The sequence below is a fragment of the Vidua macroura genome, chromosome 22, assembly GCF_024509145.1.
Source record: "Vidua macroura isolate BioBank_ID:100142 chromosome 22, ASM2450914v1, whole genome shotgun sequence".
NCBI classification, from domain to species: Eukaryota; Metazoa; Chordata; class Aves; order Passeriformes; family Viduidae; genus Vidua; species Vidua macroura.
In genome coordinates, this window is record NC_071592.1 from 6,002,083 (window position 1) to 6,025,508 (window position 23,426).

A 23,426-nucleotide genomic window follows, 5' to 3' on the forward strand; every position below is an offset into this window, starting at 1 on the left:
TTGCGTTTCATTGCTGACCCACAGGCCAATCCTCAAAGCAGTATTTGCTCAGGGTTTTGTGTGTGTGTGTCTTTAAAGTTATTTTTTTTTTTTTTAATAAATTCAGTGTGGGCAAAACTTTTTGTCTTGATTTATAACAGGCAGGAGAGCGATGATGGATTTTTCTGCTGGAAGGCAGGAGAGCAGGAGATGAGGAGGGTGAACCTGAGCAACCTGGGGTAGTGGAAGGTGTCCTTGCCCTGGCAGAAAGTTGGAATGAGGTGGCCTTCCAGCCCAAACCATTGTGGGATTCTGTGATTCTGTGGTGCTTCCTGGGCTGTGATGTATGTGCAGCGTGGAGCAAAGCCCTTGCTGCAGGAATGGTACTTGTCCCTGTGCACTGCCTGTTGTCAGCTGCTGACCCATGAGGGCTGAGAAACTTCCTCAAGGAATCACCTCCCAGCTCTGTGCTCTCCTTATCACCCAAACCTGGCAGCTAATTGGCTGCTCCTGCTGCATCCAGCAGTGGGGCTGGGTTTGGCCCCGTGGCTCTTCCCACCGAGCCACCCTGCTGCTGTTTTTGCTTCTGAGCTCCTCCAGCTTCCCTTCTCTGGCCTTGCCTTCCCACCCTGCCTCACGCCTGATTATATTGGATCTGCATGTGTAAGTACAGCCTCCTGCCATCCTAATCATCCAAAGTGGCTATTTGAATAACAGTTGTTGGTGCCTGTAGCTTCCTGTAATTTTCCAAAGGAAACAAATCCATGCAGACTGCAATTTTGCGCCTATGAATTTTGAATGAATGTCTCCGAGAGCCTCGATTTCTCTCTGCCTCCCCTCCCCTCCCCTGCCTCCCAGGCCCAGCTGAGCCAGAGGCTGCCACCAAAGGGGCATAACTGAGTGGCTCCTTTCAGATTCAGGAGGACTTTGGGCTGGGAAGGCTTCATCCCTCCCAGGACAGGCATTAAAACATGGTGGCATGGGCAGAGCTTGCTGGGGGAAGGCTGAGTTGCACCCAACCCATGGGAACAGATTTGCTCCACAGTAGGACGAAGCAAAGCGTGGAAAAAGAAGCATCATTTGAGCCTCAGGTGTCAGGATTTTTCTTTGTGTTGCTCCATCCAAAGTGATTTTGGGAGGTCCCTGACTACCCAGCTCTGATGGTACCCATGCTTTGGGGCTGTTCTTGCTGGCCACGCTCTTCACCTTCTAATTCAGAGCAGCTGGAGGACATTTCTCCTCCAGGGCTGATCTTCCCAATGGCAACTGTCCCTATTTATTGTGGAATAATGGAATGGTTTGGGTTGGAAGGGGCCTTAAGGCTCATCTTATTCCACTCCCCTGCCATGGGCAGGGACAACTTCCACTATCCCAGGTTGCTCCAAGTCCTGTCTAACCTGGCCTTGCACACTTCCAGGGATTGGGCAGCTTCTCTGGGCAACCTATCCCAAGGCCTCCCCACCCTCACAGGGAGGAATATCTTCCCAATATCCAACCCAAACCTACTCTGTTTTATTTTAAAACTGTTATAACCTTCTTCCTCTCAAGTTTCCCCTCCTGTTCCTCTGTGTGCCGTTTTATGACACTGAGGGTTCTCCTTTTTTATGACATTGTTTTTAAAGTGTTTTTATCACCTGGTTTTATTACAAAATTACTGTGGAGCACCCCAAGTGCTGTAGGAGATAGGAGGGAGAACGGCTCTGGAAATGCAGCAACTCTTTCCTGAACAGCTTGCAGCCTCGCCAGGGAAGGGGCTGTGATTTGGTGATGGATGGAGTGCTTGTTATCCAGTATATTTTTATCCATACATATATAAAGCACTTTGTGATCCCAGCAGATACAAGGCACTATATAAATGTAAATCATTATCATTATCATTAAATACCTTCTGTATCTTTTAAACCTACCAGTTGGAATCAGATACATACGGGGCAGCTGCTATCTGGGTTTTGTTGGGGAACCAAATGTGAGAGCTGTGGTTTTTGTCTTTGTTAGCAATTAAATGGGATCTCATGAAAGACTTTTATTTTTCCATCGCAATTTTTTCATGCTTCCACTGATTTGAAAGTCACTTCTACTTCTCACCCACTAGAAGAAATCTCTGCAGAACTCAGCAACAACCTGAACAAGAAACAGGCACCTCGGGTATGAGGATGTTCCCGGGATGATCCGAACCCACCGCAGGCTGTCCGGTGCTCATTGCCATGAGGACGGGGAGAGGATCCACGGTGTCTCGGGGAGGAGAGTTCAGCTCCTCCATGATTTATGACTCAGTGGAGATTATAGACACTTGTCTCCACAACTGTGACTCTGCAGTGTTTCTGCTTGGCCGCTGCCCAGCCCCGGGAATGAGTGACTGCACTGAGCTCCTGCATGCCCTCCCGCTGCAGCCGGAGCTGCAGCGAGTGCCAGGACCAGATCCTAAGGGCTCCTCTTCCTGCCTCACCCTGCTCCTTTTCCTGTTCTTTAAGGGAGGGATTTGAGCCTGAGAGATCTGAAGGATTGCACATGGAGGCTTTGGCACCACAGAAATGACCCCAGGCTCTGTGTGTTTCCATTGAAGCCATAAATGACCGGATTCCCTTTCTGCCCATAGGGCAAGCCAAGCAGGCAGCACTCTGAGAGCCCCTTCCCTGAATTTCCTCCCCTATTTGGTTGCTAAAGCCTGTCTTCCTTCCTGCACTTCCAGGAAAGCCACTCAGTGGGAGCTACTGACAGCTTATCCCTGTGGGAATCATCTCCAGATGCATTATCCCAAATCCTGGAATGGTTTGGGTTGGAAGGGACCTTACAGATCATCACATTCCACCCCCCTGCCAGGGGAAGGGACACATTCCACTAGACCAGGATGCTTCAAGCCCTGTCCAACCTGGCCTTAAACCTCATGTTTGGGAGCCAGGAGCCTGCTCTAAGATAAAAGTGCACTTTTCAGTGCATTTTTTTATCCTTCCGATGCTCCATTGGCATTTCCCAAAGGGAGATGACTGATGAAGGGTCAGGCTACACTCAGAAGGTAGTGAAGGGCAGGTCCTGGCCCCAGAGACAGGGGATCAGTTGTTCTGAGCCCCCAGGGAACCGTCATCAACAGTATTGCATTTCCCCTTGTCATGACAACCAAGGGGATGGATTTGGAAACCTTGGATGTGTCATGAGTCTGAGCCCTGGCCTTTAAACCTCACTAACCTGCAAGCAGTGGCTTGCAAAGGTTTTGCAATATTTAGTTAATGGAACAAGGTTTTTCCTAGTTCTCTATTTTTTCCCATTCTACTTTCCGCAGCCTCTCAGGAACTGCAGCCTCCTGCTGCCCAGGGGAAATCTTCCGTTTAGCTACATTTTCCTTTCTCATTTCATGCTGTAATGGGGATTCATCAGAGGTGTTAAATCCATAATTTGCCATGAATCCCTTGTCTCTCTCTGTGGAGGTCAGAGTTGAGTTTAAAGGAACCCAATATTGTGGCTTTGTGGCTGTCCCTGTGGGAGAGCACTGGTCCAATTCCCTGGAGCAGGAGGAGGCTGGAGAGTCCTGGGTGGGTCATCCAATGCCATGTCCATGCTTTCCACCTCTCTTTGCCCACTGAAGGGGCAAATTTGAGCACATCAGGCACCTTTAATGTCTAAAAAAGAGTAATAGCCCCTTCCAGAGGGTCATTTGTCCATCTTGGCGTGTGAGAAATATCCTGAAGCAGGACAGGTTTTTCTCCTGTTAATTACCAAGGGCACCCACAGGTCAGTCATTAAGACATGACTATCCAGTTTTACAGCCCAGCTGAAGCCAGAAGGAATGCCACAGCTCCAAACCCATCCCAGTGCTCCTGCAGGATGGGAGGCTGGCATCCATCACACTGACAGGGGCACCAAAAGCAAGTGGCACCGGGAACACACCGTGTGGATGTGTAACAGAGAGATTCCTTCACCACGAGCTGGGAGGTGCTGGCTGAGCTGGGATCTGTGTTGGGAGGTCTGAACCATGCAATGGGTGACAGAGAAGCTCAGGCACAGTGGGGCAAGGCTGGACAACACTTCACGGAGCAGGGAAAGGCAAGACAAGCAAAAAGGGCTGGCCAAGCTCTTGGAACCAGGAAACAACATTCCTGCAGGCTGGGCACGGGCAGAGGGCTGGGATTCCTTCAGGCAGCCTCTCCCAGAGCGGCTCCTCCGCTTTCGCGGCCGGTCCTGCCCTGCCGAGCCGCCGGTTCATTTGTCACCCGGCGATCGATAGCCAAGCGGGGGCTGTCGCTCAGGTGATGTCACGCTCCGAGAGCCTCGTTCTTCTCTGCCGGCTGACAAGGGAGAGGCAGTCAATACTTGTGTCAGGTCACTAACAACCCACCGAGCTCCTGGCCGTGGCGGCTCCCGGCGCTGCAGTCGGCATCGCATCCGTGTGCGCAGCTGGGAGAGGCACAAAAGGGGCTGCTGTGAGCACAGATGCAGAAAAGCACGGGAAGGATGCAGATGGGGGAGCTGGGTCTTGATTGGCAAGAGGGAGAATCGTGCGTAGGAGTGAAAGCAAAGCGAGGTTTGCTCGTGCGGGGGGTCTGGCTGGTGCAGAATGTGAGGTGTCAGCGGTTCAACAGCGCATGAAGCAAAACAATGCCCGCTGTCCACAGGCATCCCGGGGAGCTGGAGGCGCTGGGTGCAGCAGAGGGAAAGGCTGGCATGATGTGGAGGGAGCTGCTGGCCCCCAGCTGGCTCGTGCAGATGGGGGAATTGCAGTGAGATGCAGAGGGGTTGTGCCCAGAGCAGGAGGGGGTGCAGGCACAGGAACGAGTGATGAGCACAGCAGCACAGAGGGATCCTGACACCAGCACCCCCTCCTCATTTCACAGCACCCTCATGGCCATCACAGCCAGAGTAACCGGGGGCCAGGGCAGTGCCAGAGCCAGCAGAAGAGACTGGGAAGAGACAAAGGGATGACTAAAAATCAGGAAGGTTTTTTTATCAGCCCTCTGCGCTTTGCATCCATCAGGTCAGCCCAGCCCAGCAGACTGCAGAGAGAAGCCAAATGCTTCGTGTTCGATAAAACCACGGGTCAGAACCACGATGCCCTCCCTGCATCGAGACAAGGAATCACAGATTGGTGCAGGAACACGAACATTAATCATTTCTATCTGTGTCTCTTCCTATTTACTCTGAGGTACTTCAGTCTTCAGTGTGCAGGTAGGAATGCTGGTGAGGCTCTGAGGGCTTAGGGAAGGGAAACTTTGATGGGAGAGGCAGCATCAGTCAACCCCAGGGCATTAAGAAAATACAAAGTTTGTAAGAACTGTGTGAACCCATCTAGAGCAGGGTTTGAGGGAGCAGAGGCAGCTTAGTGCTTAGTGCTGCCTCTTCCCCTGATGTGAGTGAACACCAGCCCCTGCTCACAGCCCTGTCCTGTGGGGAATGACATGGACCTTCCCCAGAGGGGAAGGCAGAGGGGCCCAGAGGAGGCCATGGAAATGCTCCAGGGCTGGAGCCAGGCTGGGAGAGCTGCGGGTGCTCACCTGGAGAGGAGAAGGCTCCAGGGAGAGCTCAGAGCCCCTTCCACAGCCTAAAGGGGCTCCAGGAGAGCTGGAGAAGGAATTGTTCCCTGTGAGGGTGGACAGGCCCTGGCACAGCGTGTCCAGAGCAGCTGTGGCTGCCCCTGGCTCCCTGGAAGTGTCCAAGGCCAGGTTGGAGGGGGCTTGGAGCAGCCTGGGGTAGTGGAAGAGCAAGGAAGCAGAGCTAAAGGATCTTTAATATCCCTTCCCAGCCAAAGCATTCCATGGTTCTATTACATTTATAATTTTTAATGTCTGTAAGGTGAAACAAACCCCTTCCTTAGCCTTCTTCTCCCCATGTTTGTATGACTGCAAAGTTGTTACTCCACTGCTACGACCCTGGCAGAGCCTGAGGTGAGTGGCTCTGTCCCATGGAGAGCTTCATCCTGGCACCCACCACCAGCCCAGATGTACTTACTGGGGATGTAAAGATGTCATTTTGCTTGTCTTCTTCAAAGTAAGGAGAACAGAGCTCATGCAGATGCTGCCTTCCCTTCTCCTTCTCCTCACAGACAGGGTGCAAACCCTTCCAGAATGGGGGAAGCAGCACTTCTCAACACCCAGGTGAAATGTTGCAGTAAGGTAGAAAAATTATAAAAGAAAGGCCTCATGAAATCAGGCCTGCTCTGTTAAATAGATGGCTGGCCTTGTCAAGCTAGCACTTTGCAAGTTCCCATGTGAGAGCAATCCTGGTGTGAGCAGTTCCTTATCGTAACAATCTATTCCTGGCTGAAAAACAACCAGCACCTGCATAAATATTAAACCTATCCCATGAAAACCAGTGAAGAAAATATGTAACCAATTGAGAGTAGAGAGATTTGATAGACAAGTAAAATCCCTTTTACTAACCAATAAAGTAATTGGCAAGAAAGCTACTGACCAACTGGAGCCACACACGAGGTCTGTAAAACTGTATAAAAACGAGTTATATGGTGCCATGGGTTGGTGCTGGAGCAGTGCCAGTGCACCCATGAAAATATTCAAATCTGACCACTGATTGGTTTGGCTATAACTTCCCAAGAAAACTCACTTCCTTGTCAACACACGACACGTGGATAAAGTCGGGGCTTTTTCCACCGTGAAGAAAACGGAGTCTCATGTGATTTATTCCAAGAGTGAAAGCAACCTAGGGAGATCGCAAGACCCAGTTTTTTTAGCCCACAGTCCCTCTCTGTGGTCTGTTTTCCAGCTCTAGACTGCTCGAGGCAGCGACTGCCTTTCACCTCTGAGCCCCTGGGTTTGCCTGGAATGGTCAATCTCACGGAGATGCCTTCCCACACCAGAGCCACACAGGGACGTGAGCAAGGAAACCCGGCCACCCTCTGCTATCAAAAGGAGCTGGCTCAGAGAGCTGTAAAACTTAAGCTGCTCAGACATGACATCAAATATTTAGGTTATTTGGGATTTGCGCTCGATTGTTTGATGTTTCTGTTTCATTCCCAGTAGAGCCACTTGCTGTTTTGCCACTGAAAATATTCCCAGCAGAAAATGCAGCTTTGTGAAGACCCAAAGTTGTTCAAGGAGAAGAGACTGTCTGGAAGAAAATGATCACATTTTCATCACTTGTGGGTTGTTTTTTTTTGTTTGGTTTTTTTTTTTTTTTTTTAATTTTTTTTTTTTCTGAATTGACATCCCAGCTCTACATGCTCTGAATTTTGCATTCAGAGAATTGAATTCTATTAAAAAGTGTGGAAAAAGGGTTCCAAGCTGAACTGTTTCTGGATTTGAAACATTTCCTCCTCGCATTTTCTTCTTGCAGCTCAGCATTACAAACAAATGTTGAGAAAGGGCCTTTACCCAGGACATAACCTCTTTATTTCCTGATCAAACTCCACTGAAGTGCTTGAAAGCTGGGAAATGCAGATGTCTCAAGCAGCCAAGCATTGTTCTGGTAATGGAAATGCTTACTCTGCTCTGCAGGGGAGGACTGGAAAGACTTGGCAAGAAAGAGGATTGGAATAAAATGAAAAATAAAATAAAAATAAGAAAATGGCTGTGATTGAATGTGGATGCAGTTGACACCCCAGTGACCCTCCTCCTGTCCCTGCCTTGTGCCATTGTAAGAGAGTCAGGAGCTCTCACTTCAAATTAACTTAATCTTTAGAGTTAAATAATTAATGTTGATTTAAGAAAGCTTTATTCCTAATGGGACACACGTGAAGACAGAGTTAATATTAGAAGAGGCCGTAGAGGGGAGGAGAGAGGGAATTAGACTATAAAAGGTGAAGGTACAAGTTAATTGCCTATCAATTATTCACCTTAAGTCTCTGGAAGTAGCTCCCTTGCCTCCCCCCTCACACCCTCATATTGCCTTTTCCTGCTTGTGGCCAATTTCCCACTGGCACCTCTGGGACCAACATTTTCCCTGTGCCAAGCAAGTGCTGCCTGGGAGCTTCCTGGGACAGCCCGAGGTACGTGGCTGGTGATGCCTCAGGTTTTAGCTTTTCTATTTTTCAGATGCTGTGCTGCTTTAGTGTGTGGGTCTGAGCTCCATACTATGGGATGGTGAGCCCTCTGCACAGAGTAGGGAGAGAAAACAATTCCTTCTCCAGCTGGGGACCAAGGACAAATGATCCAAATCTCAGGCCCAAGAGCACAAAAAACGTGGGCTGAAGAGAGAAAAACAAGAAGAATGGAACTTCATAACCTAATTGGGCAATGAACTCCAATATGCAAATGGAGCAGAACTTATTAAAGTGAGAGACCCCGTGAGCGTTTGTGCATTTTGGGACCATTTTGGTTCATCTTGGGTGCGGCCCTGGCTGGGCTCTTGTGCTGCACAAGATGGATCTATTGAAGCCTCCTAATAAATTTAGCTCTGTCCAGTCTCTGTTCTAGGGCAGCCTTCACAAGGCATCACTGGGCTGGAGGTGCCATATCTCCTGCTCGGGAGGACAGACCAGGACAGCCTTGGCATGCTCCTGCCAAGGTGCCATGGAGGGAGGAGCCATCCAGTTCCCCAACACCTCGTCATCCATCTGCTTCATTATCCTAGTTGTTCTATCCTCCGGGCATAGTGGGTCCTGCCAGCCCTGGTCACCACAGGCTGAGTGTGGATGCCAGCCTAGTCAGGGAGAGAGAAATGGCAATCGTTTCTCACAGTAGCTTGTGAGAATTTTTAGGGAGTTGTAGGAATATCATAACTTGTTAGTCTAAACAATCTGCAGGTGATGTTTTTACACCTTACTTTTCTGTTCCTCTCAAAGACAGTGTGTAAGAAAGATGTTTTTATTAACTAACCAATCAAATAGAATGTATCATATCAGTCTATTTAAACCGAAATTTCCTTTCCATTTAAAGCCTTCTTTTCTTCCTTATTACGCTGCGTTTCTCATCTGTTCTTGTGTCATTCTTGGCACAAAAGTGGTAGGCTGAGGTGCCACTGCATGCAGGAGAATCAGGACTCCTGGACAACTAACCAGTATGATTAAACAGAAGCCCTTTACATTAGGCACTTATTTATACATTCTAAGTGTATAAATACCCTACTGCACACGCTGATCATGCATCGCTTGATTTTTGCCTCTAGCTTGTCCACGTGTTCTGCACACACTTGTCAGAGTATGTGATTGGTTACAGTCCAGGTGGTTCACCACCCTCCTTTATCGAGTTCTTGTGGTCTTGAAATTCTGTTTCTCAGCTTCTTCTTTCTTAATTCAGCCCAGTTTATGTCTTAGTAACCTTCATGAATTCCAGAGGGCTCTGATAAGAATAACTACAAGTGGCTTGGCTGGTGCACAATGTGGCCTAAGTTGGTCAGATACATTGCTACAACCACAGGCCTAGGTGTCACCGTATGCCCAGGTGTCACTGTAGGCCGAGATGTCACCGCAGGCCCAGGTGTCACCGCAGGCCCAGGTGTCACCACAGGCCCATGTGTCACCGCAAACCGAGGTGTCACCGCAGGCCCAGGTGTCACCGCAAACCGAGGTGTCACCGCAGGCCCAGGTGTCACCGCAGGCCCAGGTGTCACCGCAAACCGAGGTGTCACCGCAGGCCCAGGTGTCACTGCAAACCGAGGTGTCACCGCAGGCCCAGGTGTCACCGCAGGCCCAGGTGTCACCGCAAACCGAGGTGTCACTGCAAACCGAGGTGTCACTGTAGGCCAAGATGTCACTGCAGGCTCAGGTGTCACTGTGCCACGGCCACGTTGGCACCGTGAGCCAGGGTTCCCCTCTCCCTCCCTGCTCCCTTCCAGGGAAACCAACGCTCTCTTCAAAGTTTCTCCTCGCTTGGCTGCCTCCGAGATCTGGGAACTCAACACTAATTAACGTGTCTGCAAATCCCAGCTCGGCTGCTGGGGCCTCAAATTCCTCCATGGTCCCGCGAGTGCAGAAGGATCCACGAGCGAGCCCTCTGGCTCCTGAAGCTACATGGCTGGCAGATGCATATTTTAACAACACACATCTGTTGGCAATATAATCTCTTGCATTTGCCCTCCCTGCTCTGAGCTTTGATGGAAGACTGGAGGGAACTCTCCAGTGGTTACAGCCAAAGTGTTTGCTTTGCAATTTCGCTCGATTGCTGCCTGATTTTATTTTTAAATTTCTCCAAGTCCTAATCAGGCTCTTACTTTATTTAATTAATATCCTGGCTTAGTTAAATAGATCATAAATTAAGCAGCCCTGCCATTTAGAGATATACCAGGTAGCAAATAGCCCTCCAGTGGCTTCCCAGAGCCTGCCTGGCTTGGGCTCCCCTGCCAAACTGCCTTGACATCCTTTGCTTGCAGAAAATCTGGATGCCTCCATATGTCCCAAATCCCATCCCATCAGATTTATCAACCTTCCCTGCTTGAGGCAGATATCCTGAGGAGATTGAGCAGTGATTCCTTCCTCAGAGAGTTTGGGCAATGTTAGGAGGGAAGGTAAGGGAGACCTGGAGAAGGGGAACCCTCCAGCTTTGGGATGCATTAACAACATTTCCCAGCAATATTTGTCCTTGGAACTCCACAAAGAAAAGATTTTCCCAATGCTGATGACAGTAATAGGCTCGTCTGTTTGAGTATTTGGACTTCCAAGGCTACGGAATGATCCGTTCCACTACATTTAACCATGTAGATTTGAAAACAATGTGACAAAACCTTAAATATTTAATTAAAATATGGTGTAGCTCTGCATCTGAGCAGGGAAGTAGGAGGCATCAGCCCCATAAAGCTGTTGTCAGACATGAATGACAGCAGTTGAAGCCTGAATCTGGAGGCATTAGGGGATTTCTTGATACCGAGGAAGTGGAAAATCTGGCAAGGACAGACAAGGCGGCACCAACCCATACAAAAAACCAGGTAGGGTTATTTTTCCAGAGACAAAGCTGGGGGTGATAAAGTAGGCTAGAGTTCCCCAGAACTGCCTCTAACACCCATCTGGCTGAAGAGCCCTTGAGTCACTGAGAAACCAGCTGTGTCACCGTTGAGCAGGACGGGAACGAAAGACTCCAAGTTAGAAGGCAAAGAGAATGAACTCAGATTTATTTCAAATGCACCGCTCTATATTTAGAGAACATCGTGCGGATTAATTTCATTGGTCTTAGAGTAAAAACATCTCACACCATTGATGAGCAGTGAATAATGCACACTGGCAGAACATATTTATAAACAATGTGAACAACAAGATAGATTAGAGAATTATTTACATTCTTTCCCAACTGCTTCCCAGGCTCTTGCCTGGTTAGAAAACCTTTCTCTTTCTCTCTGACTGAGCTGAGAATATCCACACAGCTGCATGGTTTGCACCCAGCTCCAGGGATGTCTCAGGGATCCTCTCTGGCCAGGGGAAGTCTGCAGCCTCAGTGAAGCTGGGCAGACTGGGATGAAGGAATGCCCCCCAGGCATCTTCCTGTGAGCAGCTCAGACAGCCTGGCACATCCCTTCCCAAGCCAGGGAGATGAAATCTGGGAGATCCAGCTCCCTCCAGACACAGCTGCTTAGCTCACAACTACAGCAGGCTCACACACTGCATGCTAAGAGCAGACATGTCTGCACAGCTGGTGGTGCTGCACATCTGGAAGCATCAGAAATGTCTCTCCCCCTTCACAGACATGTGTTACCCCCCTGTCATGCGGTGAGTTCAGCCTGACAGGCTGCACATTGTCCCCAGCTGTCAGAAACATGGGGGCTTAAGGCTTCTACTCTTCATGTGCCACTTCTGTCCCCTCAGAGGACAGAACTGTGTGGCTAAAACACAGAGCACAGATCCCACAGCAGCCCTGCCCTTGCTGCCAGCACAGGACACCCCATCCCAAAGGAGCAGTGTGAGCTGCTGGCCACCAATCCCCTGCAAAGGCGGGATCATCACTCCTACCTCCCCACCCAGCCAGAAATGTCATAGAATCGCACAATTTCCTGAGCTGGAAGGGACCCACAGGATCATCCAGTCCAACTCCAGGCCCTGCACAGACACCCCAACAATCCCACCCTGTGCATCCCTGGGAGCGTTGTGCAAATGCTCCTGGAGCTCTGTCAGCCTCGGGGCTGTGACCACTTTTCCCCCCTCAGAACATCTGCATAAATACCCCTAAAGTTAAAGATGAGCTACCAGTCAGTTCCAAACCCACCCTGGCTCATCGATTTGGCCTAAATTGAACATGCTGTAACTTTAATTTTCTTAAAAGGAAAACACTCTGCAAATATAAGTTGCTGAACATCTTAGGTAAATGTACCAATTAGCAACTACCATGTATATCCACATAAACATTAACTACCATCTATTCAACACATTCCATAACCCCAAAGATAATAACGATTTCCTTTTGATCCATAAAAACATCTCTCTGCTCAATCAACGCTTCGCAGCAGCTCTGACGTACGCCCTGGGACTAAATTAGTTCTGAAATCTTTAGCTCTAATTAAATAACATTATTTCTTTTGTCTGGCTCCCACAATGTATTCTGCTTTCACAACAGAAGGAGGGAGCCCAGGCGAAGGAGGGGTTGTCGGTGAGCAAGACAACGTTCCCCTTTCCCATTCATTTCCAGGATTATTTCATATATGGGTACGTGTCAGAGCTCTGAGCTGCTGCCAAGGGTTGATTGAGAAGAAGGAGGAATCAAAGGAAAATCATCATTATTGTCAGGGTCAGGGAAGGAAGGGATGGCAGCTGTGAAAGTTTGGGAGTAGGGAACATTGTAGGGTTGTGGAGGGAGGAAAACAAATGCAGGGGAAATTGCAAACTAGGAATTTGAACTAATTTTCGTAGTGCAGACTCTAGTGAGGTGCACCTTCAACCACAGCTGGTATCTTAATTCACTTCTTTTGGCTGCTTAAAACTAATCAGTGTTGATCTGACTAAAAGCACAGAAATTCTTGATTTGGATATTTTTAAAATGTGGGTTTTTTTTTTCTCCCTAGAAACTAACCAGGAATAAAAACAACAAGGAAAAAAGAAATCCAATCTTCAATTTAAACAAACTTAAATATGGAAATGGTTTCACTTTGAGGGTTGAATAATCAGGATGAATCTGGGAGCAGCAATAGAGACTGGGTTTTGTCCAAGCTGTTCATGAAAAATACCATTTTCATTAACTTCTCTGAAGCCACGTCCATGCCGGGAAGCCTCGCTGACGTGCCTGCCTTTTCCCAGCACTCCTGTGGGGAGAGCCTCCCTCCCGCTCTGCCAGATGGCCAACAAAGCCCTCCCACCTCCCACAAAAAAAGGTCCTCTACATGATTTTGGGAGCCACTTCCAGTTTGCAATCCCAGGCAATATCCTCCTGTGCTGCTCATGGGAAAGATGAATTAGTGAGAAACGCAGGGTGATAAAATATTAGTGTGTATATAGTTTAAAAATACTGCATAGTATGAAACCAGAAGGTGGAGTCATCCCAGTCCTGTAGACAGGGTAACACATAAGTGATGACACTGGCACTCTTCATATCCTTAAATTTATGGACAGACTCTCTTGAATTGGGGCATAAATCCATAAAGCTGAAGTGCCAAACACTTGGTGGCTGTGTTACTCCTAGAACTGTCATACTCCACCCCAGAGCTGCTTCACTCCCCAGGCAGCTTCCTTTGATCCTGTTCTCAGGACTGAGCTGCTCCCCCACTGCTCTCCATGGATTCATTCCCAGCCCTCTTGATCCAGCAGAAAAACATTTTGTCAAAAGCTACTCAGTGTGACCATGAGGGCTCTGAAACCCCCACGGAACACGCTGAGGGTGTGAGGAGCCGGGACTCACCGAGGACAGTCAGCCGGGCAGGTCTGGATCGGATGGCGGCTTGGATGGCCTGGCACTCGTACACGGCGTCATCCTGGAGGTCAGCTCGCAGGATTTTCAGGTGGTGCTGACCCGACAGATGGTCTCCTACGACCAGATAGCGCGGGTAACCTGCCGGAGGCAAAGCACGGGTCAGGAGGAAGCTGGTGCAGGCACGGTTTGTGGTGGTTGGGAGTGGGGCTGTGGCCCAGCCTCATCCCCAGTGGGTGCAGCTGTGAGAAGCAGGTGAGCAGCACTGACAGCAATGAGCCATGGAGTGCCCAGGTGTGCTGAGCAACCACACAGGGAACAGAGGGCACACAGGTGTGAGGCATGAACATGAGGGGTGTAAAAGGCTGGGCTAAAGAACAAGAAGGGCAGATGCTTGAGGCCTTCTGAAGTGGTGTGGTGTTACTCTGTCTGGGTTGAAGCTTTCTGAAATGCTAAGATGATATTCTGTGTATTGTGGCTGTCTTAACTGCAACATATGCTGCAACAAGCTGGAGCCACGAGCCCAGGATTGAGGAGAGCAGAGCATGGGTCCAGAGCCCCAGCACCCCACAGCAATTCCCAGGATCCAGGCAGCTTCCTCCCCTCCTTGGCAGCCAGCCCAAAGAGAAAGAGAGAAAGAACCTGCCAAATTCAGGAAAGAGACTGCACATTTTGCTCTACAGGTTCAAAAAAGAAGTGCTGATGAAGGAGCATTAACTGAAATCCCAAGGAATCATAGAATGTTAAGTGTTGGAAGGTTTGGTTTTGACCTTAAAGATCATTGGGACCCAAGTCCCCCTGCCGTGGGTAGGGACACCTTCCACTAGATCAGGTTGTTCAAGGCCTTCTCCAACCTGGCTTTGAACCCTTCCAGGGCTGGAGCATTCACAACCTCCCTGGGCAAGAAAAAGGGGTGAGCCCTTCCACCAGGAAACCCACCGCCTCCTGCTCCTCTGCAACCTGTCATGGAACATCCTCAGCTCCTGAAGTCAGCTGAGGTGACACCCTGGAATACAACCATGATTAGCTGTGTGTAAAGCTTGGGCAGGGGTCTGGGGGCACCAGCAGCCCTGGTCAGCCTGGCTGGACACACAGGATGGACACACGAGAGGAAAGGTGCCACCCCTGTGTCCTCCTGTGCCCAATGCCCTGTGTAACACAGCTCTGGCACACATTTGTGCTTCTGTTGTTTCTCGAGTTATCAACAGCAGGATTTGCTCTCCTGAACCATGAGAAGTACAAATGATGGGTTTGTTTGTATTGTGCTAATTAGACACTGGCTGAGCTGGTATCACGCGAGCTGGCAGCTCCTGTGGCTTCCAGCAGCCTCGGCTCTGTTAATTGTGGAAGTCATTCACATCAGCTCCCTCCTTCACTGGAGCTCTTGTTACTCAGTCTTGTTGCAAGGTCTTGCATGGGAAGCTCAGCTCTCTAATAAATGCAAAAATTGTGGCTCAGAGCTTTGAAAAACAGGTGAAGATGGGGCTGCTCACTCGGGCACAGCTGTAAATGAGCAATTATATGTATTAATAAAAAAAATAGGGGGAAAGAAGAAGCAGGCACTGCACTTTAGGGAAGAGCAGGGTCCCTGGAGACCAAAAAGCATGGAGCCTCCCCTGGTTTTTCAGTGCTGCTTCTTGCCTTGGGGAAAATTCTCTCAGGTCACCAGGAGCTGAGCGGTGTCACACGTGTACGAACTCTGCAGAGCCTGGGGGACACTGCAGCTCCTGAAGGGCTCCATGTCCTCCCAGGCTGTTTCCAGCAAACCCTCTTCTTATTCACGTGAAATATTTCAGTTCCAAATTAGTGTTTTCCAGTGAAATATGCAGAATAAACTGTTAACTCTCCCAGTATTGCACCCGTCTACATCAGCTGCAATTCACCCTCAATCAGTGTGGATGTGGGATTAAGGAATGGGAGTTCTGAGCAATTTGGTCACCAAAGTATAATTTGCCAAAACCAAAGCTTGAGGAAGCCACAAACATTGTCCAAAGCAAACAGAGGCTTGTGAGTCCCCTCAAATTCAGGGTATTCTACGGTTCTTTTCATTTTTGAGAATATCAAAACAGGCACTTCCAATATTTATAAAACATTTCATGCCACATTTTGGAAAGGTGACATTAATTTCCAAGGAAATCAAACCAGGCCTTTCCAAAGGGTCAGGTGACATCTGTGGGAGCCAACAGTTTTGTGTCAGTGAACCAGAGTTTGGTTTAGTCCAAGCATGTGGAATAAACCCCCCCAAATTTATATATATATTTATATAAAAATTATATAGTTTTAAAATTAATTTATAAATGTATATAAAAATTTATAAATCAAGCATCTGGAATAAACCCCCCAAAAATTTATATAAAAACGTATATATAAATTTATATAAAAATTTATATATAAATTTTAAAAAATAAATTTATAAATTTATATAAAAATTTATAAACCAAGCATCTGGAATAAACCAAAAACCTGGGTGGACTGGAAGGTGTTGGAGTTGAAATGAAAATATTATTCCCCAAATAAACACTAGGCAAGGAGAGCTCCTGCTTTCCTTGTTTATGGAGGGTGGTTGTGGATTTTTTTTTTTTTTTTCGTTGCTAAGGTTGGGATTAAATGTGTGAGATGGTATTTTTTGTTTGGATTTAGATGTTTATTAGTTTTTATTTATATTACAGTTTTATAAATGGTGAGTTTTATACTATTTTATTTTAATAATTTAAAAATGGAGTTGTATTTTTTATAAGGTTTTTTTTAAGGATAAATTGTCTAATTAAGAAAGGATACTTAAATTATTTTTATTTTTAACTTAATAACTAATTATTTGTGACTTGTTTGATTTTAATTTTAATTTATAATTTATAATTATAAATTTAATCTTTATTCAAATTTATGATTTATTTTATTTATATTTCTTATTGTTAATTTTATTTATTATTTTATTTATATTTATTTTAAATTTATATTTTATTTTATTTTTATTTAATTTTTTATTTAATTATATAATATTATTTAAACGTATGAAGAAGAAGGTGAAGAAGAAGGTGAAGAAGAAGGATTTGTTTTTGTTTTAAAACTTTTATTTTGTTATGTCTATATAAAAATTATATAGATATAATATTGTATATAATAAAATAAATATATATAATATGTCTTTTATATATTTTATATAATATATATTTATTATATATTATATAATATATATTACTATGATATATTATAGATATTTATTATATATAAATATTATATTATATTATATTATATTATATTATATTATATTATATTATGTATATTTATATGTATATATAAAATGTTGTATATAGAATATAGTAATATTTCTAAATTTAAAATTTTAAGTTTTTTATTACACGATATTATACACTTTGATTTAAACTATACACTCATAATTTTCATTTTATTATTTAGTTTTGGAAGGTTTTTTTATGGTTTTAGGTTAAGTGTAGTCTTTTCTTGAGGGGTTAGTGTTTGCCAGTACAGACAGTTTAAAATCGTTAGCAACCAGGGTTCTCACAGGTGGTGTCCTGATTTACTTTTTAGAGGGTTTTTTTACGTTTTTAGGTTAAATGCAGTGTTTTCATGGGGGTTAGTGTTTAAAATTCTTATCAAGCACGTTTCTCCCAGGTGCCCTGACTTACTTGAGAGGTCCCGTCCGACCCCGAGGGCCAGCCCGTCCTTGATCCAGAGCACGATGCCATTGTACTCGGGGATGGCGCAGAGCAGCGTCACCGGCTGCCCCGCGATCACCACCTGGTCCTGGGGCTGCTGCGTGAACGAGGACGCCTGGCCTGCACCGGGGAACAAGAGAGGAACAGGACGCTGTCAGCTCTCCCGTGCTTTCCAACACGATGCTCTTCCTTGACATGCAACAGTCCAGGATGCTCCTGGCACAGCACAAATGGGAGACGGATCTCTGCAGCTCTTAATGATGTGTTTGCTTAATTACGTGATTGCCCCATAGAATGATAGAAAGGGTTGGAAGGGACCTTAAAGCTCATCCCGTTCACAGGGAAGAATTCCTTCCCAATATCCCATCAACCCTAGTGGGAAGCCATTCCCCCTTGTCCCCAGTCCCTCTCCAGCTCTCCTGGAGCCCCTTTAGGCACTGGGGGCTCTGAGCTCTCCCTGGATCCTCCTCCAGGTGAACACCCCCATCTCTCCCAGCCTGACTCCAGAGCAGAGGGCCTCCAGCCCTGGAGCATCTCTGTGGTCTCCTCTGGACTCATTCCAGAAGCTCCACGTATTTCTTGTGCTGAGGACCCAGAGGTGGACACAGCACTTTGTGACAGACGAATATTTGCAATATTTTTGCTCCCTGGGGGGAAAAAAAGCTCCAACCAAGAGGCACCAGCATTTCTTGTAACTGTTTTATTCCAAATTGTGGTGGTAGTGTTTCAGCCACAACGATCACAGACAGAGAAGCAGCAGGATGTTCAGCAGCAGCAATATTTTATATTACACATAATAAAAGAGGATGTTGACCCTCTACTTCTGAGCCTTGCTCCCACCTCATGTGCTCCCTGAAATCAGGATGTGCAAGGAAACAACCTGCTATAAAAAATGCAGGGAAACAACCAACTGCTCTCTCTCCAGGTGTAACCTCCTGGCATTTGCTGGGAGCTTCCCACACATCTGGAGCAGAAGGGAAGGCCCAGCTCTGCCTCAGCACTGCCTTTCTCCAAAGCTGCATTGTCAAACTCGCAAATCTCTCTCCTCACCCTTCCCTACCCGCAATGCTGCAATAACAAATCCCAGCCCCGGGTCATCTCCTGCCATGGTGGGATGTCTCACACCGCAGGTGTGACATGGCACTCCTCAGTCTCCATGGGAAGCACTCCAGTCACTCTAACCTCTTCCACAGCAGAGTTTACTCAGCATTAAGTTTTATTTTCACTCTCCCTCGGCTTTGCCATGATTGAAAATTATTCAGAGAATCCCAGAATGGTTTGGGTTAGGAGGGATCTTAAAGACCATCTCATTCCCTCTCCTGCCATGGGCAGGGACACCTTCCACTATCCCAGGGTGCTCCAAGCCCCATCCAACCTGGCCTTGGATGTTCCAGGGATTCAAAATGTTCCAGGGATTCAAAGTGTTAAATCCTGCTTTTTTTTTTTTTTTTTTTTTTTTTTTTTTTTTTTTTTTTTTTTTTTCCCATAATGACTGCATGGGACAACCCCAGAGCCACAGTCTGAAGCTGGAAGATCCTAAATGTGGGGCCATTCCAGGCAGATCTGCTGATATCTGAGCTCCTGTGAGTACAGTGTTTTGTGTGAGTTGGTTGTAGAGCATCTCAATTGCTCTGCCTCCACTTAGTCTTGCTCTGATTCTGGATTCAGGAGATGATCTGGGAAAGGGAGGTGTTGGGGGAAAGGCAGAACCACACTGAATTGCCCCTCACTGAGTTACCTGTGGGGTTTGTAAGACCAGGAGCCTCTCTGGGTAGGAATTATGGCCCTGCATGAGGCAGGAGTTCAGAGCCTGTGCCCTCCACTGAGTGTCTGTTCACTCCGTGGAAGGGGACTGGGCTGAAGGAAAAATTCCTCTTTAAAACCAATTTGTCAAAGCAGGACAGTGTCCATGTGATCCACCCCAAATCAATTCAATCCTAATTTACACCAACTCCATTTAATCATTGACTGATGATTAATCCAGAACCAAGGTTAAGTGTGACACAAGTTCTTGCATCTGAACTTGTTTCCAGATGAGCTGCAGGGCCTTTCCTACAGGGCAAGGCTCCAAAGCTCCATCATTTTCCAGCTCACGCTGTTGAACCAACGTGTGCCCCCACAAGAGTGCTTATATTTCAATTTAATTTATTATAGCTTCAGCTCACTCTTAGCCACCTAAAGGAGCACAGGGAAAAGCAGAGCTGTCCTTTCAAAATTCCAGATGCTTTACATTACAGGAAGGTAAAAAGCCCAGCTGAAATTTTTTTGCAGATCTCCAGGAGCACCTTGGGCACCTTATTCCCAGGAATTTCAGATATTCCAGGTCTCCCAGCACCCACATATCTCCAAGGAACTCTGATTTTCACCTCAGATACTCCAAAAGATCACAGTGGTGGCTCTTGGCATGGTGCTGCCTGCACAACAGGGCAGGTTAATTCCAGAGGAGATTCCCACTTTTCCTGCTGGGAGGCACTCATGGTGGCCTCTGACACAAACCCTTGTGCTGAGTTAAGATTTAAATATTTGATTTCAAAGGGGATATGAGTCAGCTCTGTATTTTTTCTTTTTGGATTCATAAAGGAGAAGCACTCCTAGGATAGCAGGGAAAAGTGGGATGAGAGAGAAAACTCAGAAAGCAGAAAAAGTGGGTGTTTTGCTTTGTTGTTTTGTTGTTTTATTTTAATATATACTTTCCACCCACTAACTGGGTTTTCACAGCTCACTCTGTAATCCTGACAATTCTCCAGGCAGAGCTGGGCGAGCAGGGACAGCACAGGAAGGCAGCAATAACCCAAAAAGATTTGTTTTATCAGTGAGAATTATCAGGTTGTCAGCTGGGAGCTGCACGAGCCCTAATGAGAACGCAGAGGCACAAAGTGGTGTCTGTGCCCTCTGCAAATGCCCATTAAGCACAGGCTTCATTTTGTAATTGCTGCTGGAAATGAAGCTCTTTTTATGTTTTATTTTTCCTTTTTCTCTTACTTCTTGATGTGTTTTAAAGATGAGCTGATGGCCATGGAAAATCAGAGCAGAAACATGGCATATTTCTCCTATATTTTCCTTCCCTGTGTTTGTTCAGTGTGAAGAATTGTCACTTAAAGCCATTTTTTATTCATCCAAGGCTCCATTTCAGCTACAAACAGCTCAGACTCAGTCACAGGAGAGGAAAGATGGGTGTAAGGACCTTAAGAGCATTACCTGGCCCAGTCCCTGCTCCACAGCAGGATCATCTCTCCCTAAATCTCAGATAAAAAAAAAAAGAAAAAAGTACTGAAGACAGAGCTCAACTCACTTTCAAATCAGCTTAAAGTCTGATTACTGGGTTTAACTGGGTTTGGAAGATCAGAGGCCTGTCCACGTTACAGCTTATGTCTTAATGTCAAAGGAACAAGTAATTTGCAGAAAGTTTTAAGGGAGATAAGATACTTGACAGAAAATAACTGAAAATGGGGAGATTGGGAGAGGGTGATTTACAGATGCAGGCTGAGCGTTTTCAGCTACAAGAAAATGGGCTGAAAGATGTCAGTTGGGTATTTTTCCAGGAATGTTTAAAACGGAATTACAAAATGATGCTTTGGTTTCAAAGCAGGAGATTTGACTCCAACCTGTTGGGCAAGCAGGAGCTTCCCAGTTTCTCCCCTCCCACTATACAGTTTCAGCAAAAAATACTGGTTAATCCAAATCTCTGCAGGCCAGGAGTTCATCACAGAATCATGGAATTGTTTGCGTTGGAAGGGAGCTTAAAAACTCATCCAGTTCCATCCCCTGCTGTGGGCAGGGACATTCTCCCACTGTCCCAAAATGCTCCGAGCCCCATCCAGCCTGGCCTTGGGCACTGCCAGGGATCCAGGGGCAGCCACAGCTGCTCTGGGCACCCTGTGCCAGGGCCTGCCCACCCTCCCAGGGAACAATTCCTTCCCAAGATCCCATCCATCCCTGCCCTCTGGCAGTGGGAGCCATTCCCTGTGTCCTGTCCCTCCATCCCTTGTCCCCAGTCCCTCTCCAGCTCTCCTGGAGCCCCTTCAGGCCCTGCAAGAGGCTCTGAGCTCTCCCTGGAGCCTTCTCCTCTCCAGGTGAGCACCCCCAGCTCTCCCAGCCTGGCTCCAGAGCTGAGGGGCTCCAGCCCTGGAGCAGCTCCATGGTCTCTCTGGATTTGCTCCAGCAGCTCCAGGTCCATCCTGTGCTGAGAACCCAGAGGCAGATACAGCTCACCACATGAGCCCAACCAAGAGTCCAGCCATGGCACCCTCATCACCCATCTCCTTGTCACCTCCTGCACAAAACATCCCCAAATCTGGATTTGGGAAGTGCTGCTTAGCAAAGCAGGGAGATGCAACAACATGCCCATGTGCCCCCAGCCCAAGTGTAGTCCTGTTTTACTTCCACATCCCATCTTCCCTCAAGTGTAAAGACTTGGAATATTTTCAAAGAAATGACTCAGTTGATGCTTGGCTTCCTGGGAACTTCACAGGGAGTCACTGGGCACTGACTCTGCCCCTGAGAGTGTCCATGTGAGGATTTGTTCATCCAGCACAGAGATGCTCTGAGCAGAAGCAAAGCTCGGGGCTCTGAATTCCTTGTTGAATTTTTTGGTTTTGTTTTAAAAGCAAACAGATATGGAAATGAGATGCTAACGATGCCATTGGCCAGGGTCCAGCACAAGCCCAGTGTCCCAGCTGCACTCTGGAGCTGCCCTGCAGCTGGAAGTGCGCTGTCACCACTGGTCACCTGCTGTGACCAGAGGAGCTCTTGATCCCAGAGCCTTCCCACGTCCTCCTGCTTTGCCCCTCTCCCTGAGGAGCTGCCAGGCACCAGCAGGATCCCCTTGCTGGCCCCTGAGCTCCTGCCTTCCTCAAGGAGTCTCTCTCATGGGGGGCACTTCTGCAGCCACTGAAATCCCAAAGGGCAGGAACAAAAGGGGACAATAAAGGCACCACGGTGAAGAGCAAGCAGGCAAGAACACTAATCCTGCCTTCAAAAACCCCAGGCAGGATCTTTGTGAAGTCACAAGTGTACCATAGAAGCTAAAGGAAGAAAAAAAGAGGGAAAAAGAGAGAACCACTTTAGAACTCTTTATATGTCCTTAATGGATTTTGCACCTGTGGCTCCTGTTTCTCAGTGTTTCTCTGTAATGTCACCTTGTTCTTTCAAACAAAGGCTGAGAGACTCTTCTCTGTTTGTGACTTCCAAGAGAAATAACACTGCCAGTGCCAGGGCATTGCTTTTCAGATGTCTCAACACCCACGGATGGTGAGAAGGCCCAAAAATCCTGTTTAATAACCCAGAAAACAGAGGAAGGCACCTACACAATGACATTGCCACGGTCTGTGCTGCAGCAGGACCTTGAAGCCCCTTCCGTGGCTGAAGCCAGAGTCTGTGACAGGCTTTTAAAGCTCTCTGAAGACTGAAATCTGTTTGCATGAGCTCCTGGCTGAATTATTTCAGCTTGCAGCCTCCTGTGCCCAAACCAGCAACCGGGAGCAGCAGAAAGTTAAATTTTCATTACCCAAGAGGAGTGAGTATTGTAGTAGGAAGCGAGGGACTCACCGAGGGAACAATGACTCATTAGAAATGGAGACATTGTGGCTGCTTTTATGTAAGTGAAGCTTTGAATGTCCATTGTGCTCTGAAAAGAATTAGTCCTTTTTGTTGAGGAGAGCACAGAAGTGGAGAAGGAGGACTATGAGCTCCTTGTCAAAATATTACTGTTCTGAAATGAAAGGCCTGGTGATTAGGAGTGGTGGGACATTCTCCTTGTCCCTCAGTGGGAAGAGCTGATCCTTCCCTCAGCTTGGAGCTGTCACGACGCATGGTAGGAGGAAGATCAAGGGGCTGCTGTGAGACATCCTAATCCTACACAACATCCCAGGAGGGGCTGTCTTCAGACCAAGCAGATCGCACCTGATGGAAATCAGGGCATTTCAACCCAGGGGCTGAAATTACACCTGATTTCAGGAAAATCAGCCCAGCTTGGGGCTGGTTTCTTGTGGCATGACGCCTGGAGATGGAGCCGTCTCTTGGCCATGGAGAGGGCTGGGAAGAGATGGCTCCTGCCCACACGTTCCCA

At 47.3% G+C, this 23,426-nt stretch overlaps 1 protein-coding gene across 4 annotated transcripts in view; it reads right to left on the reverse strand.

Annotated features, from left to right (window-relative positions):
- Positions 1-23,426, reverse strand: part of KIRREL3 (kirre like nephrin family adhesion molecule 3) — a 368,214-nt gene that overhangs the window by 88,432 nt on the left and 256,356 nt on the right. For all 4 annotated transcript variants that reach the window (XM_053996902.1, XM_053996900.1, XM_053996903.1 and 1 more), the window contains 2 exons: positions 17,330-17,479; positions 13,674-13,823 (listed from right to left, as the gene is read on the reverse strand). In XM_053996902.1, coding sequence (XP_053852877.1) covers positions 13,674-13,823; positions 17,330-17,479 — 300 coding nt within the window. The remainder of the gene's footprint in view (positions 1-13,673; positions 13,824-17,329; positions 17,480-23,426) is intronic.